This window comes from Marmota monax, unplaced genomic scaffold (genome assembly GCF_021218885.2).
Source record: "Marmota monax isolate L192 unplaced genomic scaffold, Marmota_monax_Labrador192_F-V1.1 WCK01_AAM20220418_F8-fsc00017, whole genome shotgun sequence".
Classification (NCBI taxonomy): domain Eukaryota; kingdom Metazoa; phylum Chordata; class Mammalia; order Rodentia; family Sciuridae; genus Marmota; species Marmota monax.
In genome coordinates this window covers 14,349,013-14,367,657 of record NW_026695241.1, presented here as the reverse complement: position 1 = coordinate 14,367,657, position 18,645 = coordinate 14,349,013, and the positions used below count along the sequence as shown (strand labels likewise).

Sequence of the window (18,645 nt, the reverse complement as noted above, 5' to 3'; positions counted from 1 at the left end):
CAACATAATTAAGACTTACCCCAAAATTAGTTTTACAATAACAAATGGGGAAGAGAAGCAAACTGATCCATCTGATATATAAACAGTTTTGAGCAACCACAAAATCTTTGATGAGGCTAAAGGTAAGATATGAAAAAGATGTAAAAAATCTGAATGCTATGAATATAATCAGTGACCTAAAGGTATGGCTATTTTAGGGCAAGTGGAGAAACACAATCCCACCTACCTTTCGCCTCCTATGCCTGGCCTCACCTCCCCTGTAAGAAAGGAGCAGAAGGCTCTAGAGCAGCAACAAAAGGAAGAGAAAGGCACAAATTACACAGCACACCCTATGCTGCTCCAAGATTCTGGGGTCAGTTAATGGAGCTCTCTTCTGCTGCTTCCTAGCGCACAACGTTGAGCACATTCCCAAACCACTACCTATTTCAGTCTCCTCATACAAATATGTATATAATTCATATTATGAATATAATTCATAAAAGCTGGGACTGGGGGTGTGGCTCAGTGGTAGAGCACTTGCATAGCATGTATGTGTCCCTGGATTCCATTTCTAGCACCCCATCTCCCCCACAAAAAACATTGAAAGCCATCTGATTGACCATTGCTAAGGTACTGGAAAACTGTATAGGGGTAATTCATACAATGAATTACCTATTTTTTGCTCTATTTTTCATATGATTACTATAAAGAGTATATGAGATGACAGAGTTAAAGTATTTATCATGGTGCCTAAGAGAGTAAGTATTCAATAAATATATCTTATTAGCTGGGCATGGTGGCACATGCCTGCAATCCTAGCTACTTGGGAAGCCAAGGCAGAAGGACTGTGAGTTTAAGTTCAGCCTGGGCAACTCAGTGAGGCTCTGTCTCAAAATAACAGTAACAAAATAAAAGATCTGGGATGTTGCTCAGTGGTAGGGCACTTGCCTAGCTTATGCAAAGCTCTCAGGTTTAATCTCCAGTACTGAAAAAAAGTATCCTGTTAAAAATTAAAAAATATATACTTCTGTACTTATTCATTACTATTTTCTTAGTCTGTTTCTGCTGCCATAACAAAATGCCTTAGACTGGGAAATTTATGAACAATAGAAATTTACTGCTCACCATTCTAGAAACTGTTAAGTCTGAGATCAAGGCACTAACAGATTCAGGGTCTGGTGAGGACCCATTCCTTAATTTTAGCTGTGCCCTCACATAGCACAAAGGACAAACACTATGTTGTCAAATGTGGGGACAGCTCCTTCAAGTATCTTTTATAAAGGCACTACTCCCAATCACAAGGATTCCATCCTCGTGACCTAGTCACCTCCCAAAGTCTTCCCTCCTTTTAATATCAACATATTGGGGATTTGATTTCAACAAATTTAGAGAGACAAAACATTCGAACCATAGTACCAGAGTTCAATAACTTTCCACTGCATGTATAAATGCTTAGATCAGTGCCTTAGCAATGTTAGGTATTCAAAAAGGGTCTTTTCCACCATCCCCAGCCAGAGTGGAAGCCGGTTGGACCTGTCACATCATCCATGCTCCTTTGAGAAGCTCAATAATTCACTGAAAAGCTCATACTTACATATGAAAAGTATACATAAAGGTGCAAATTATTATGTAAAAATTGAAATGTTTATTATATGGTTGAACCATGTTTTATATCTTCTTAAAAATCATTTTATTGGTGTTGAAAATATATTTGAAAAACGAATAATTTGTATAAAGTTAAACCAGAAAACATTGCCTTACAAACAGAAAAATGAGGAAATTATTCTTGTGGGACAAAGAATACCAAGATAGAACTTTTCTTCCTGCCTGCCCCACCTGTTTCTTTAGGAGATGGTGAGGTGCTGGCCCAGGGTGTGTCGTCTTCAAATTGAACCCAGTTGCTGATGGCTGAGGCCAGGTCAAGTGAGGGCTGCTCGGGGCTCTCGGGAGGAGAGGCCACTTCAGAGATGAGACCCATCTTTTCAGAGGGTCCTTCAGAATGGAAGAGAGAGGCAAAAAAGATGTCATTTTGTGAGCTGGGGTTGTGGCTCAGTGGCAGAGTGCTTGCCTAGCATATGTGAGGCACTAGGTTCGATCCTCGGCACCACATATAAATAAGTAAAAAATAAAGGTACATCAACAACTAAAAAATATTTTTTAAAAAAGATGTCATTTTGTAAGACAGAGAGATGCTACATGCCTGGATTTGGAGACAAAGAGGGTGGTCACATGTCAAAAAATGTAGGCAGCCTTTGGAAGCTGTAAAGGGCCAAGTTATAGACTTGCCCTTAGAGCTTCAGAAAGGAATGCAGTCTTGCCCTTAGAGCTTCAGAAAGGAACACCCCAGGACACCCAGGACACAGAATTGTAAAATCATATAGTCTCATGTTGTTTAAGTTACTATGTTTGTGATACATTATTATAGCAGCAAGTAGAAACTAATATAGACTCAAAAGTTATCCAATCACCTTTGATGTTTCAGTACATGACACAACAATAAATAGCCAGGCTGCCAGAAAGGGAACTAACAACTGGCTTCTCTGAGTTTCTCAGCACAGCTTCTAGCCATTTAAATGCCACAAAATCAGTGCTTTACCAGTTACAACCATCTTCACTCCTGAAAATTTGGAATCCATTCAGTAGTCTGAGAAATGAGAATCTCCATGTTCAACTAGTCTCACTGGGGACTCTACAAGACATGGTTAGTGATCTACTCTTTGAGAGACATTCATTTGTATGCATAAGGAAATAACAATTTAGATACGTAAATAATTCCAATTCCTAATAGTTTTAAAAATACATGTATTCTTCTAAAGACAAGTCAACAGCCAAGGACAAGGGTAAAAGGCTGAAAATGCCCAGAACATGTAAATTCTTTTGTGTGTATGGGGCTGTAGCTCAGTGGTAGAGCCCCTGCCTTGCACATGTGGGGCACTAGGTTTGATCCTCAGCATCACATGAAAATAAATAAATAAAATAAAGACATTATGTCCATTAAAACTGGGAAAATATTGGGGAAAAAACACTATATAATTAAACCAGATGAGATCTCTGTCTGCTTTCTCCTATGCTGGAGCAAATAAAATAGAATCCTGGCAGCCCTAAATACTTCCCACAGAAAAGCATCCTACTGAGCACATACCAAGGCAGACCTTTTCTTCCTGCCTGCCCCACCTGTTTCTTTAGGAGATGGTGAGGTGCTGGCCCAGGGTGTGTCATCTTCAAATTGAACCCAGTTGCTGATGGCTGAGGCCAGGTCAAGTGAGGGCTGCTCGGGGCTCTCGGGAGGAGAGGCCACTTCAGAGATGAGACCCATCTTTTCAGAGGAATCATCCTGCTCTGAGTGGGAAAGGTCCTGGGAGGCTCCATCCACCACATGGTTCTCCCCAGAGGAAGTCTCAGACTGGTCTGAAGAAGATGACAGTACTGGGAGGTGTTCTTCAGTGCCCCCTGAAAGAGATACCAGATACTGCCAGATGAGGAAGTACAGTCATCAGAACTGTCTTACAGAGGCAAACACTAAGGATGGGCAAAGGATGACCATAGGACTTACCATTATAGTGGGTAGGAAGATGAAACAGCCATTCTGATCCATCCCTATGCTAAATAACTGTTTCTCCAATAATTGTAAAAACTATATTAGCATGTCCCCAGTCAGTTTCTATACAGGTTAAGAAGCGGAGTCTTATTCACTATTTTTATCTCAGTATGTACTCCAGGGCTTGAGGATTACAAATTAAAATACTTAGAGAAGTCAAATAAGAAATATAACTAAGTCAAATGGAACAAATGAAAGGCAACAGAAGCTTCTGGAGACTGTGTCTGAACAGTAGTACTTTTCTTCAGACCAAAAATATTTAAATACAAATTTCAAACTGTGTAGTCCAAGCTATGCATATCTTCATGCAACAGGTGCAAACTCTGCACTAATGACTATGTGAATATGATACAAAGGCTCTTCCTGTAGCTTTGTATCACTTCATTGGTCCTGGAATGTGTAATACACTTGGAATGTTTGCATTTTTGTTTTGTTTTGAAAATAAAAGAACCATATACTGCATATGATGGTGGATATATTTACATATGTGCGAAAATTCATCAGATTTATGCCAAAACCCACCAATTTTACTACACGAATTTTTTTTTTTTTTTTTGTAATGGAGATTGATCCCAGGTGTGTTTTACCACAGAGCTACATCCCCAGACCTTTTTGAAACTTTTAAATTTTAAGACAGGGTCTTACTAAGTTGCTTAGGGCCTTTTAACTTGCTGACTCTGGCCTCAAACCTGCGATCTTATTGCCTCAGCATCTTGGGTCACTAGAATTACAGGTATGCACCACATACCCAGCTACTTACATGAAAATTTTTAAAAAGCATAGAATTAACATGAAAATCCTTTTTCATATCATTAGCCAAATAAATTGGCAACCTGCATATAACCAAAGTCTTTAGAGTAGAACTACCTAATAGTAATAAGAGGTGAGCCATAGTAATAAAAATGAGCCATTGAACCCAATGTCTTTTTCATGCAAAGCACATCTTTACCACTAAGCTAAATCCCTAGACCAAGAAACTTTTTTTTTTTTTTTTTTGAGGTGGTGGGGTACCAGGAATTGAATTCAGAGGCACTCAACCACTGAGCCACATTCCCACCCCCTATTTTGTATTTTATTTAAAAATAGGGTCTCAATGAGTTGCTTAGCACCTTACTGTTGCTGAGGCTGGCTTTGAACTATTAATCCTCCTGCCTCAGCCTCCCAAGCCACTGGAATTATAGGCATATGCCACCATGCCTGGCCCAAGAAACCATTTTTAATAATATGCTTTTCAACCCAGTATATTGTAAATATATAATTTCACCATGTAATCAATATAAAAACTGTTGATGAGATGTTTCACTTTTTTTAAAATTAGGTGTTCAAAATGCAAGCTCTATGTACTTTTTACCTTCAGAACACTTCAATTCAGATTCGCCATATTTCAAGGACTCAGTAGCCATGTGGATATCACCTTGGGTGGCACTGTAGACTCATTTTTCCAGGTGTTATAAATGAAGGTCGGATGATGCGGTGATTTCAGCTGGCAATGGCAGCTGTGGTACAGGACCAACTGGCATGGCTCTATTAATATTCCCTGGATCCTGCCTTGGCCTTCATCCCTGAGCATTAGTTCCCTAAAAGACACTATAATCACCTTTATCGTGACCAGAGATGGCCATGCTGAGTTCTTTCTATGTGCCAGGCACTACTCTAAGCACTTTATGTATGTTAATTTGTTTGATTCTCATTCAACCTTCCCAAGTAGATATCACGATTACCCTCTTAATCAGATAATGAAACTGAACAGAGAGGTTAAAAAAATAAATTTCCTAAGGGCATACCACTTATCTATGATGAAGCCAGGATTTGAACTCAAGCAATATGGCTCTAGAGCCAGTCACTTTTAACAGCTTCACTTTAAAAATTCAGAAAACCCAAACTGCTGGTGGGAGTAAGCGCCAAAAAGGCTGATAGTGAAGTACTTTGTAAAGATAAAGTTTATGTTCCTTAAGAACCAATACCTTTGGTATTTCCAGGCTCTTTTCTAGGGCCCTAAGGTTACTAAGATGCATCTCTAGACTTTCTATGTGCCAGGCACTACTCTAAGCACTTTATGTATGTTAAGTTTAAAAATTCACACATCTTGGGAAGGTGACTAAAGTAGACTTTCTTCGTTGTTAAGATCCTTTTCAAAGAATGACCAAATAGAAGACATAACAAGCAGGCATGGTTCTTCACCAATCTTGTCACATTAGGAAATGAAAGCACTCCTTACCCTCAGAAGGGACAGAAAAAAGTGGCTCTTCATTGAAGGAGACCCACTCTGACTGATGCGTAGCAATTACGTGGTCCAAGGTCGTCATGCTAGGAAGGCACTGGTCATCTTCACACTGGTGGACCCTAGAATAATATCTGGGTGGAGGGGTATATGGCAGCACGGTCAACTTGGCCTACAGTCTGTAACAGGGGTCTTGCTGGGGGAAGTACTCAGAACATAGATTAGCCTTTCTTGCCTTTGATTAATCTGCTAAGCAGATATCTGTAAAACAAACAAACAAACAAAAAGCAAATTATAAAGGATAATCATCACATTTTACCAAATCCGCACAGGCCTAGGACTTTCAGCCCTGCCCATGAGAAATTCTGAGATAGTTTATAACTTGCCATATTTTTCTCTACTCCTGTCTTGCCTTTATTATGATGAAAAATCTGCCATTAGCATCAAGATCTCTTGATAAACCGTCATATCAGACTTCTGATCATCTGACTGATCAAATTTTGGTAACTAGGGTCCCTAATTTCCGCAATCCTTATATTTCAGAAATATTATCTATAATATAGTGCTATCATGGTAAAGCAAATATTAAAACTTTTTAAAGTGTTTTCACTTTATTTTACCAGATGGTAAAATAAAAGCATGTTCTTTTCTATTAAATCAGTGCAGTTTCTTGCCTTAGGCAGGTAACTTTTTGCAAGCCTGATTTAAATCTTTGGCAGAAACCCAACAATCTCCAGATGGTACCTCCAAGTATGGTTTAGCAATCAAGAAAAATAGAAATGGAATTATCTCATTCATTTAGAGTAAGAGGATAGGGAATATTTGCTTTAGCGAAAAATATGAGTTAAAGAAACACAGTTTCAAGCTAGGCCAATTTGAATTAGCATATAAATGCCAAGTCTTTATTTACACTGCAATTATGTTCTACGTATACAGAAGCACAGTTAATTGGCTTATAATTTTGTTTATGCTGTTAATGTCTTTTAACAACTTGAACCTAGCTCTTGATCTAATGATGAATTAATAAAATAGGAATTAATGCAAAATTAATGTGCTTCCACAAAAGAGCTACTATATTGAGCAAAATCAGTTCTTACTAACTGAACACTCACAATATTCAGATAGTTTCTAGAAAGACTTAACTCATAACCTTCCCACTGGCATACAATAACAAGCTGAGGAAATCTTACATTACTATCTTCAACAAGTAACCTACACTGGGCAAAATCAAAATAGAAACATTTAATAGCTTTTGCCTTTTATGATTAACACAGTTTTGTTTTACACATCCTAAAACAATTAATTTTCTATAAAATTTATAACTTTCAGAAACACATTTTCAGGCCATCCTTAATTTGATTTAATAGCCATTTCAGCTGAGTAGGACAGGTGGTACTATAATTCTTTTACAGAAGAAGAAATCTGGTCAGAGAAATTAAGTTATTTATTCAACATTTTTAGTGTTCTCAAACCCTTATTTGATGTCCTAAGATTCCTAAGATGCTTCTTCTAAGTGGAAGAATTCATGAACCTCAGGAGAATGATTAAGTAACTCTTTTTCTCCATAATAAAATACTACATAAAGAATGATCAAGTAGGAGTCACAATAAGCATCAAGCTATGAGGGGATGGGCATAACCCTTTAATGCAGGTTGGTCTTTGGATGCCAAAACACTTGAACCTTTGGGTTATAAGCCACAAAAAAAAGTACTACAGAATGTATAGAGACTATCACCCACTAAAATACAAACACCAGTAACAATGAATAGCCTGGGAAACTCCTTATGTGGAAATCCGCCAGAATACCCAAGGTATACAGAGGATGGAACACCCAGAAATCTCCAGTCCAACTCCTTTTGTGAGATCCTTAACAGTCACAGGACGGGACATATTCAAACTACCTTGGGAGTGCACATCTCCTAAACCAGATCTTACCAGAGAGCAATGCAGAGCCCACACTCAAAAGAGCTGATACCCATGAGCTTCTGCCTATAAAGGTTTTTTTTTTGAGCCCTGTAAAACATTAGTGTCACTCAATGTGGTTATGGATATAGGCCAAGACAAGACAGCAAATATGAAGAGTCAGATTCCTCTCCCCACAACAGCAGCAGCATGTAAACCACATCTCCCACCCACCCTCTCTAAAAGAAAGCCACAAAACAAGCCCATGTGCTGACACATGCAGCGTCATAACTCAGTGGGGAAAACATCCTGCTGATCCCGTGATGATGAACATAGCAAAATCCATGGATGAGTGAGGTGGGGGAGGGGATAGGGAGAAAGAAGCAAAAGGTAAAGGTACTGGGAAAATACCTAGGAATTTTAAAATCTGGGGGTCTTAAAGATCAATAGTGCAGCTCCTAAGCTTTACTGATGAAAAAACTGAGGTTCAAGGAAATTAGGTATAACCACAGAGATTGTGAGAACATGGGATAGGAAGAGAGCCTGTCTGGATTTGAGACCTGCATAGTCTTGAATTCATAAATCAACCTCTTTAAGCTTCAGTTCACCCCTATACAGTAAGAATAATAAAACTCACTTCATAATTCTAAATATTAAGTGAGATCATGTATATCAAGTACTTGCTACTGGGTATAATAAGCCCTCTGTAACAATGACAATGATAATAACAGCATGTGTCCTTACAGAGGGCAGACTCTGCACCAGGCCCTATTCCAAACCCTTTGTAAATGTTAGCCATAACTATCACTGCTGTTGTTAAACGTATCACCCAAGGCTGCACAACTCCTTAGTGGAAGTCTTAGGACTAGAATGCAGGTGTAAGGAAACCACCTCATTTCTGTCACTTACACATTTAATGGTTTCCCTGTGCAGTTACTGTAAAAGCAGTTCCCCTAGATGTCAAGTGGAGTCAAGTGCTTAGTTATAGGGCCCAGAAGGCCAATTCTGAAACTTCTTCTTTATTGCTATAGACACATTCTGGTTGGGGAACATCACAGAAGGTATGAATGAAAAAGAGCCCCAAAGATCTATCTACCCTTACTTAACTTGTTGTCACAGGTCAGACATGGGGCAGTTATAAATAATATGTAGTCGAAAGAAGGACTTTTATTACAGGATCCCGCGCATAATCCCATGAAGTGGATTCTGGGCATTTACCATGGAATGTATAATAAACCCTAAGACATTAAACCTTGAGAAGGGCTATGCTTGCAGCTCAAAATCCACAGAGAAACCCAATAATTGTGAGGCTATATTCAGACTAGGATTAGTTTCTCAGTAAAAACCTCACCCCATTTTTAGAATGTGAATCATAATGTGAGGCTTAGAGTCACCACAAATGAATAGTGACTCAGAATCAGCAGCAATGCCATCGAAAAGACACTAGAAATTTCACTGAAGTTTTAAGCTTACCACTCCAAAGAGATACTTCTTTCTCAGCACTGCTTACCACTGAAAATTGGGGGATAGACAATAAAATTTTCTGATAAGATTGAAGTCATCAAAGTAGATTTGTGTTATGTCAACCCTATAAAATACATTCATGACCCCTGTATATATGGACGTGCACCAGATGCCCTTGGAGAATGGTGACCCTTGAGTAGCTCACAAGCCAGTTGGGAGGTGAAGAAACACAATGGCAAACCCAAGTCTTGGAATAACTGCCTACTGAGGGACACACTGCAAGTTCTATGACAGTTTAGCCATAGGGAATCTTTGAGGACTGGAATTGTAAGAGGCTGAGCAGGTTTCTTGGATTTGAAGGATGTCCTTAGTTTTAGACCACCAGAAAGGATGAGCAAGGATGTCTTTGGGAAAGAGGATCAGCATGAGTCAAAGTTAACCATCATACCTCAGTAAGGATTGTTTCTGGGTCAGTATGATGGGAACAGAGGTACAGATTCAATGGGAAATGAGGAGATGGCTCAAGGTTTAGAAGTAGAAAGACTGACTCAAGAAAAATGAGTAGGGGACATTAACATTGCTGGGTAAGAGCCTGGAGATGAATGTTATCAGCTGGGAATGTCCCTCTGGTGTGTTCCACAAAATCAGGGACTGATATTATCAGGAAGAGGTACTGGGAACTCTGTTCTGGACTTGCTCTAAATTCTAAGGGTGCTAGGAAGAGCAATACACCTTTAGGTAGCTTATAGTCAACTGCAGGGAAATGTGACAGTGACATAAAATAATAACCCCTGCTTTCTGACCTATTCAGATGGGTTATCCATCAAAGTGCAACAGTAGAGAGGAAGGGCATTCAGAGGCTCCTCAGGGCTTCAGCAGTAGATGGTCTTGAGCTGCACCTTAAACTGGAAAGGAGGGCTCTGAGTGAAAGCAGAGGGGCAACGTCATTTAGAATAAGGGCACAGGAAGGGCATGGCTACCCAACTGAGTTATGTTCTGTTTATCTGAAAAGTTAAAGTGGTATCAGGCTTGTGGGACAAAGAGAGCTTAGAACAGTGACAGCTCTAGATCTCAAAGTGAGTTTGTTCTAGAAACTACCCTTTCCATTACCACTGCTGATGCCTGGGTACAGCCCTCTTGGTCTCTCATCCAGTTACCAGTCTCTTACCTGTCTCCCTACCCCCAGTATCATCCCACTATCCTGTTATCCACCTATTACACTTGAGTGGTCTTCTTAAAACTTGAAAATGGGCATGCCATGGTCTACTTAAAAACTCCTTGATGGTTCCTCACAGGATAAAGTGATATGAGAAATAAACAAAGGCTCCTGATAGGAGAGGCACACCAGCTTTGTCTGTGGATATACCCTTAGCATTGAACAGAGCACCTGGGACACGTTAGGGGCTAATAAATACTGCCCTTTGATGCAGGCACTCTGTGATTCTTCCCTATCTACATCTCTAATCTCCTGCCATTACCTCCCCATGTAAACCCTGCATTTTTGATAAACAATTATTTTTCTCCAAAGACTTTTATTTCATATACATTATGTATTCATATATTCAACCATGTGTTCATATATTTATCAATTAAATATGCTATTAAGTGTTCTCTCCAGTTTTATTTCATGAGCTCCTAATCACCTTCAAGTCTTAGCTCACTTGTTGTCTTGGGTTTAGTTCAACAAGCTTTGACACCAAGTGGAAATCACTGAATTAAATGAAAGAGAAGACAGATTCTTTTGCTGTGAAGACTTTATGGTGGACATGTTAGCTATTTTTTTGGCCACTCAAAATTAAAAAAAAAAAAAAAAAAGCCTTCCTTTTTTTAAGAGGAAAAAAATGCTCTCTTCCATCCCTCATGACAAATTATTCATTTCAACGGCTATTAGACTCTTGAAGAAATACTAAATGGTGCAAAGGCCTTGCATTCATTCAAGAGCAAGTGTGCAGGCAATGGACATTTGGTGCAAGCCCAGAGGCAGTCACGATCCAATTCAGTGATGATGGTACCAAGTGCAACATCCTAATCAGACCTGGAGGTGTGACTCTGACTCTGTCCACTGTTGGAAAGATTCTTTGGTACCTATTTTTCAAGTCAAGTTTCACAGTCGTCCACTAATCCAATGAGCTCTCCAATTCCTTCAATAGATTCCTTTCCTTCTTATATTAGCCAAGGTGATTTCTGTTGTTTGGAACCAAGAACTGTGATATAGAATGCCCTCAACTTGCACTAATTCCTCACTTGTTCTATATACTGATAGTATCTTAACCTATACTCACATACCAAACTAAAACAAAACTGCTAATGTGATTAACATGTTAACTAGCCCGTGAGGAAAGAGACTGTACCTTTTTCTTGCTGTCTCCAACTCCTAAAACAGAGGGAATGGAATTTAGTAAATACTTGTTGAGTATCAATGGTTGAATTAATTAATTAATTAACTTGTTTACCAAGAAGGCATCTCTGAGTCTTCTGAAATAGAAAATATTTTAGGAAGATTTATTTATTTTTTAAAAAAATACCTTTATTTTATTTATTTTCACATGGTGCCTGGGATTGAATCCAGTACCTCACACATGTTAGGCAAGCACTCTACAACTGAGACACAACCCTGGCCCCTGGGAATATTTATTTCAACACTAGGTATAAAATAGTTTGGGAGAGAATCTGGATATAGGGCAACATGTTTACTTCCCTTTTTTTAAATCTAAAATTATGCTATTCAATTCCAATTTAGTAGCCACTAAATACAGGGACTATTGGAATGTGGCTAGTCCAAACTAAGTTGTTCTTAAAAGGTAAAATGCACATCAGATTCCAAGAAATATAAAAATGTGTAGAATGTCTAATAATTTTTGTGTTGATTACATGTCAAAATGATATATTGGATGTATTGAGTTATATAAAATACACTGTTAAAATTTCATTTAAAAGTAAAATGACTAAAAATTTTGAAATAAAACGTTTGTGGCTTATACTATATTTTGTTGGAAAGCATTGCTCTAAAGCAATCCATTCTTTATTTCATAGCTATTTTTGAAGCTATGTCTCACTAGACAGAATTTTTCCCTCAGTGATTTATCTTTCAGTCTGAATATTTTCAATGAGGAGCTGGTTGTAATTCTCCATGCATACAATGTATCTTTTTTTCTCTAATTGTGCTCAAAATTTTCTCTTTAGTTTTTAGCAATAGACTATGGTGTATCTAGATGTGGCTTTCTTACAAATCATAAATCTGTGCAATTTCTTGGATCATGTCAATTTTTTTTCATTACATTTGACAAAAAGGGTCACTACTTCAAACAAGAGTTTCTTTCCCTTTTCCCATTTCTTCGGTAATATTTTTAAACTTTTCATTGAAGTACAGCAGACACTCAGAAAATCTCCATCACTTATATTGATTTGGTCTCATATTCACTGACTCTTCTGTCATTTCCTTTGTCCCATAAGTTCAACCTGTGAATTTTTCATCTTACTCAACTTTTCCATTCCAGAATTTTCATTTAATTCTTTTACAGTTTCTACTTCTCTGCTGAGATGCCCTGGAAATTCACTCTCTGTGACAATATTTTCCTTTAGTTCTTTTAACATATTTAAAATAGTTGCTCTAAAGGCTTTTCTAAATCTAACAACTAAGCCATTTAGGATCAGTTTCTATTGAACATTTTCTTTCTTAACTACAGGTAATATTTTCCTATTTCTTTGTATACCTAATAATTTTTAATGATACACTGATGACATTCTGGATTTGATTTTTTTTTTCTCTGCAAACTGTCTATTTTTGTTTTAGCATGTAATCTGACTACTGGCTTTTACCTTGAGCTTGTACAGGCTTGGTCTTTCACTTTGTTGGATGAATTTGTTTCCTAGGCCCCTCTAATTGCTAGAAGATTCAACCTCCAAACTCAATCAGATCCTCTGCAGGATTTGATTCTAGGCTTTGTTACGTGGATTGAATACAAGTCTTACTCCAGAGCAGTGGTTGACAAACTGCAGCCACAGCCTAGGTCTGGCCCTCTACCTTTTTTGTAAATAAAGTTATATTGGCACACTGTCACACACATTAACTTAAATATTATCTGTGGATGTTTTTACTTTCCATGGCTGAGTATTTTTGACAAATATTGTATGGCTCACAGAGCCTAGAATAATTACTGAATAATTAATAATGATATTTATTATTATTATTACTACTGGATTTTTTATATTAAAAAAATTTATAAGCCCTGCTTGAGAGCATGGTCCTCTCCCTAAGACACAGACTTTCTGTATCTTGGCTGGATGCTCAGGATGTTAATAAAGTGTTAACAAGGTCTTTCTACTTTGACTTTATGTACTCTGTCATCTTCTCAGTATTGGAGCCGCCTCCTTTAGTAAGCTTTATATGGTTTTTGTCTATAGATGTACACACTCCAGCACTGCCAAGGATTCTCCCAGTATACCCAGACACACTTCTGCTTCCCTCTCTCCTTCCCCATGCAACTCTCTTCTGTTTAGTACCCCGATATGATTAGAAACATTTTGTTACCCATGTGCTAGAAGCCTGGTCCCCAGAGTGGCAGTGCTGAGGTGGTGGTAGCTTTAGGGGGTGGAACCTAGTGGAAGGTAATAAGGTCCCAGGCTCCACCCTCATGAATGGATTAATACATCTCATATGAGCAGGTTGTTATAAATTAAGGTTTCCATATGTCATTATCCCCTCTGGTCACAATGGTTTCCTTTTCTCTTCTCTGCCATGTTTTAACACAGCCATGGACCCTTGCCGGGACACCAGTGCCATGCTTTTTAGAACCTCCAGCCACCAGATCGTAAGCCAAAAAAACTCTTCTTTATACATTACCTAGCATCAGGCCTTTTGTTAGAGCAACACCAGAGAAAGACACTATTCTGCAGATTCCAGCTGCTTCAATGGCCCCAGACCTGAATCTCTATTTCCTTAGCTCAACAGGACTGCTATACTCAGTTTAGACTCCAGCTAATTACACCATAGTCAGAAAACTCTCCCCTGGAAGAGAGCCAAGGTAATGGTTGGTGGGGCTCACTTCATAAGTTTTCCTTCCCTTAGGATGTAAATCTTGTACCGCCTGTTGACGAATGCCTGAAAATAGCTGCCTCATACATGCGGACATTTTGTGGTTATTTACTGCACAAGGGCCAGTTTGTTGCCAGTTAGAGCCAAAATTGGAAGTCCCCCGTAAAAAACAATAATTCCTGACTTCTGTTCAATTTTTTAAAGTGACTAGTCCTGATAAACTAAGTAAAGGTAATTTTATATTAATGTACTAGAAATTAACTAACATTTTCCAAAACTTTTATAAATCACAAGAATAATAGGAGAGTTTCATATAGCCATGTGGATTAACTCTGTCCCTCCAGAGTTGGGACAATGTTTCACTTTATTAAGTTAGCTACACTATGAAATACAAAATATGCTTGCTTGGCTAGTGATCCAAAAGAAGTCATATAAATCTCTGGCCATCTTCCCCTTTCCCTATTTTTACATATGTAATTAACTAGATAGCTTCTTTGAAAATCTTGGTATTGACTTGTTGGACTTGAGGCTACTGGCAAACACTACCCAATTTAAGAAACATTTTAAACTGCATATTAGTACCAATTCTAAACCCCTAAGTCAGGCCTCAATTTTTTCCTTGTCAAGAACAAACATCTAAAGGTCCAAAGGTAAACCAGGAAGGAAGGAATAAGACCACATGGATTCTGTGTATTTTTAGACTTTTCTTCTAAAGCTAGATATTCTATTAACTCATTGAGCATCTACTGTGTACCAAAATTATGAGTAGTACAATACAAAGTGATATTAGGCATGGTTTTATACTTGGAGATCTCTGTCATAGTGGGTTACAAAAACCATAAAAGTTTAATCAGGAAGCTAAAGTAACCATACTGCTCCTTCATAAGTTCTTAGAATAAACAGAAGGCTAGAAGGCCCCATGACCCTATGAGAAAGACCTGAATCAGATTAAGGATATTCCTTTATGATAGAATTTTTTCATTAATAAAACCTAAACAAAGTTCCTTGGAGAACAAACACACACACACACACACACACACACACACACACATATTTTCATTGACAGGTACCTTAATGCTCTTAAAAGAAATATAATAGAGTTTGCTGACACTGGTTGTTTACTTTTCATATTTCAACCTTTTTTTTCCTTTCATTCTTTCATTTAAATCTTTCATTCTTGAGGGGAAAAAAGGAGATTGACTGCTCTCCTTCCAATTTTCAACAGAAATTGAAGGAAAAAATGAATATCTCAGCTTCAAATTACAGACATCTGAGGAAGAACTCCAAATGGAACAAATGGCACACATCAACTGTAGGGAGTAACTACACGTGAGTCTATGAAATAAATCCCCACTTATTTTTTCAATCATATATATCATAGTCCCCTACCCACAGGTGTCTTTTCTATTTCTAAATTCATATATACATAACACCTACATAAATAAGTGCATGTGCATCCCAATGTTATAGTTACAAAATACACTATTGTGTAATTTTTCTTCAAATAACCAACCTTTATGGCTGTGCTATCCAACAATTCCAGTGCCCCATATTCCAAGGCCCAGTTAAAAGTCACACTTCACTTGAAAAACAGGTTACGCATAGCCTCTGATCTTTGATGCATTCCTGAGGAAGTGACCTTGAATGACATCCCCAGGCACCTGAACAGTGTACTGTCACATCAGTGAATGACCCTGATAGGAGGTCAGACTTTTAAAATGTGCAGAACACTTTTAGTCTCTTGAACTCTTAACAAAGTACTGGCTTACTCCATCTTGGCAAATTCCTCTTAGCTTACCTCAGTTTCATATTTTTGAAATAAGGATACTAGATTTCATCTGTATGAAGATAACGAGTTGATGTGGATTTCTTCTCATCTATATTTTAGAGCCATGAGTTTATCACTGTGGATATTCTAATATTATTAGACTGTCAGTTTCCTATGAGTCTACAGGGTTCTATTGGTAATTGGTAGCCATATTTCCTGCACATAACTGTGTAGCTTTACAAGAAACTTAGCAAAGTGTGTGTGTGTGTGTGTGTGTGTGTACACATACATACATACATACATACATACATATATTTTTGGTTGTTTGTTTAAGCTACTGCAATTAGATACAACTCTAATGGAAAAAAAATGGGAGAGATAAATCATGGCAAGCAGATTCTAAGATGATCCATGATCTTCACATCTTGGTATTACTCCTATGAATATGTATGACAAAAAGGACTCTACAGATGCAATTAAGGTTAGCACTCAGTTGACTTAAGAAGGGGGATTATCCAGGTGAAGTCCCAGACCACTCTGTATCTGGCCACTTGGAAAGAAAAGTATCTGAAATGGGGCTTTTCTCCATGCGATGTCTTTAATCCCAAAGTTGAAAAAAATACAAGTGCTGCCAAAGAACTCAGTGAATAGGAGAAAATACCCTTGGCAATAACTGTGCCACTGGGAGATGGGCAGGTGCCAGGCATGTTACAACAAGAGCAGGAGTTTCCTAAAACTACAGGCAATTTTTAAATTCTGGTAATTATTAAATGACATAATGTGGGTAAGAATGCTTAGCAGAATGCAGCATATTATTAAAAAGAAAGGACTGCACATTGTTGTCTACCAAGTGGCAGAATGTAGAAAGGGGCTTTGTCCCTAAAAACAAAGTCAAGTGCTTTGGAGCCCTCCTTCTTTGTGGCTATCAGGTGGGCAGAGGCACAAGGAAGGGAAATCTTGTTGACAATGATGCCCATGACCTGTCTCCCACCATTCCCTACCCTGGATCCAAGCACTATTCATATGCAGGCTCACTTTTGCAATCTCATAAAATGGTATATGTTATCTCTTTTGTTCCTCTCACCAACTTTAGGAGGTAGGTACTATTGTTAATAATATCACCATTTTAGAGATGACAAGCTGAGGTCAGAGATGTTAAAAAACTTGCTGTGAACTTTCAAGTTCATAAAGTAGTAAATGATAGTTCTGGGATTCCAACCCAAATCTTCCTGACTTCTAAGGCTATTCACAGACAATTCCTGAACTCGTTCATTCATCTAATACAGATTAGGAGCCTCCAATGTACCAAGCTCTAACCCTATACTAGATGTTAGGGATCCAGAAATAAATATAGACTCCAGGAAGGCTGATTAGCCAACAGCTTTACACCATGAAGGATTTCAAATATCACACTGGAAGGACTGAAAGAAGATATGACTCCTACAACCTTAACTCATGTCATAATACCAGACCACTCTGCATAGAGTTCAATGTTTATCTTTTGTAATTCTTGTAGTTACCTTGTGTCTAACAAAATTACATTATATTGTGGGTTTTGTATGTGTGAATATACATTAAAGGTTCAATTTGGTTAAGTGAAAACATACCAAAACAGATCATAATATTTTTCTAATCTTGTCTTGAAACTTCAGTTTTTATAATATGCTGCAAATCTCAGAAAAAGCAATGAACATCGGGCTCTCTCCACCTCTGAGAGGCAGTTTATTTCAGAGGATGACCAAAGGTCTCAGGTCTGAGGTGTGGGGAGCTCATGGGGGCCTCATGGAAGACTCTGCATCAAACTGGATCTTAGGAGGACACATAGCACATTGATTCAGAGCACAAGCTCTTCATGCATGCAGGCTAAGTCCTCTGGCTGTTAACTGTAACCATGGGTATCACTCAGTTGACCTTAAGAAGGGGGATATCCAGATGAGGTCCCAGACCACTCTATATCTGTTCCATGGAAACAGAAGCATTTGAAAGGGATCTTTTCTCCACGAGATGCCTTGAAACCCAGAGTTGAGAATAAATAAATAAAAGTGCTGCCGAAGAACTCAGTAAATATAGGAGAAAATATTCTTGGTGATAATTCTTTAGTTCTCTAAGCCTGAGTTTTATATATTAGTATCTACCTCAGAGATTCCTGTAGGATGAAAAAAGATGCTACAATGTAAAGCTTTGGTATAGTGAATAACAAGTGCTAAATTGATAGTAGACATTACCATTGCAATTTCTACTAGAAAAGGATGAATAGGAGTTAGCTTGGTAAAGAAAGAGTAAGAACTTGATGATTTCATTCCTGTGGTAATGGCATTCAGGAAGTGAAAGTGGAAGGAAAGGGGAGACCTTAGAAATTTGGGTGAAAAAGGAAGTAGTTGTGAGAGACAGTAATGAGACAGGACACAGCTAGGCCAGCCCGACGCAAGGCACTGTCGGCCTGGAAATGAGCTGGGAGAGAAGGTGTGGGAGGCAGTCCTACCACAGTGGGCGATATTGAGGCCCCATTCACAGGGACATCTCTGTAAGCAGTGCCATTGGGTAGGTACAATACAGCCTATGCAGCTGAAGGGACAGCCTGCCTACATGGCTTTTCCCAGGCCCTGAACAGCAGGCATTGCTGTTGTGCTCAAAGTGTCCCATTGCTAGTATGCCCAAACCACCCATTTCAGTCAACA

At 38.4% G+C, this 18,645-nt stretch overlaps 1 protein-coding gene across 8 annotated transcripts in view; it reads right to left on the bottom strand.

Moving 5' to 3' along the window:
- Ston2 (stonin 2) overlaps positions 1-18,645 on the bottom strand; it is a 130,972-nt gene that overhangs the window by 95,036 nt on the left and 17,291 nt on the right. For 5 of the 8 annotated variants that reach the window (XM_058577860.1, XM_058577859.1, XM_046440724.2 and 2 more), the window contains exons 2-4: positions 5,796-6,059; positions 3,154-3,429; positions 1,816-1,971 (exon numbers count right to left, since the gene is read on the bottom strand). In XM_058577860.1, the coding sequence (XP_058433843.1) occupies positions 1,816-1,971; positions 3,154-3,429; positions 5,796-5,883 (520 nt within the window). In that variant the 5' untranslated portion in view covers positions 5,884-6,059. Of the gene's footprint in view, positions 1-1,815; positions 1,972-3,121; positions 3,430-5,795; positions 6,060-18,645 lie in introns of those variants that run through there. The other 3 variants (XM_058577861.1, XM_058577864.1, XM_058577865.1) reach the window with 2 other exon arrangements.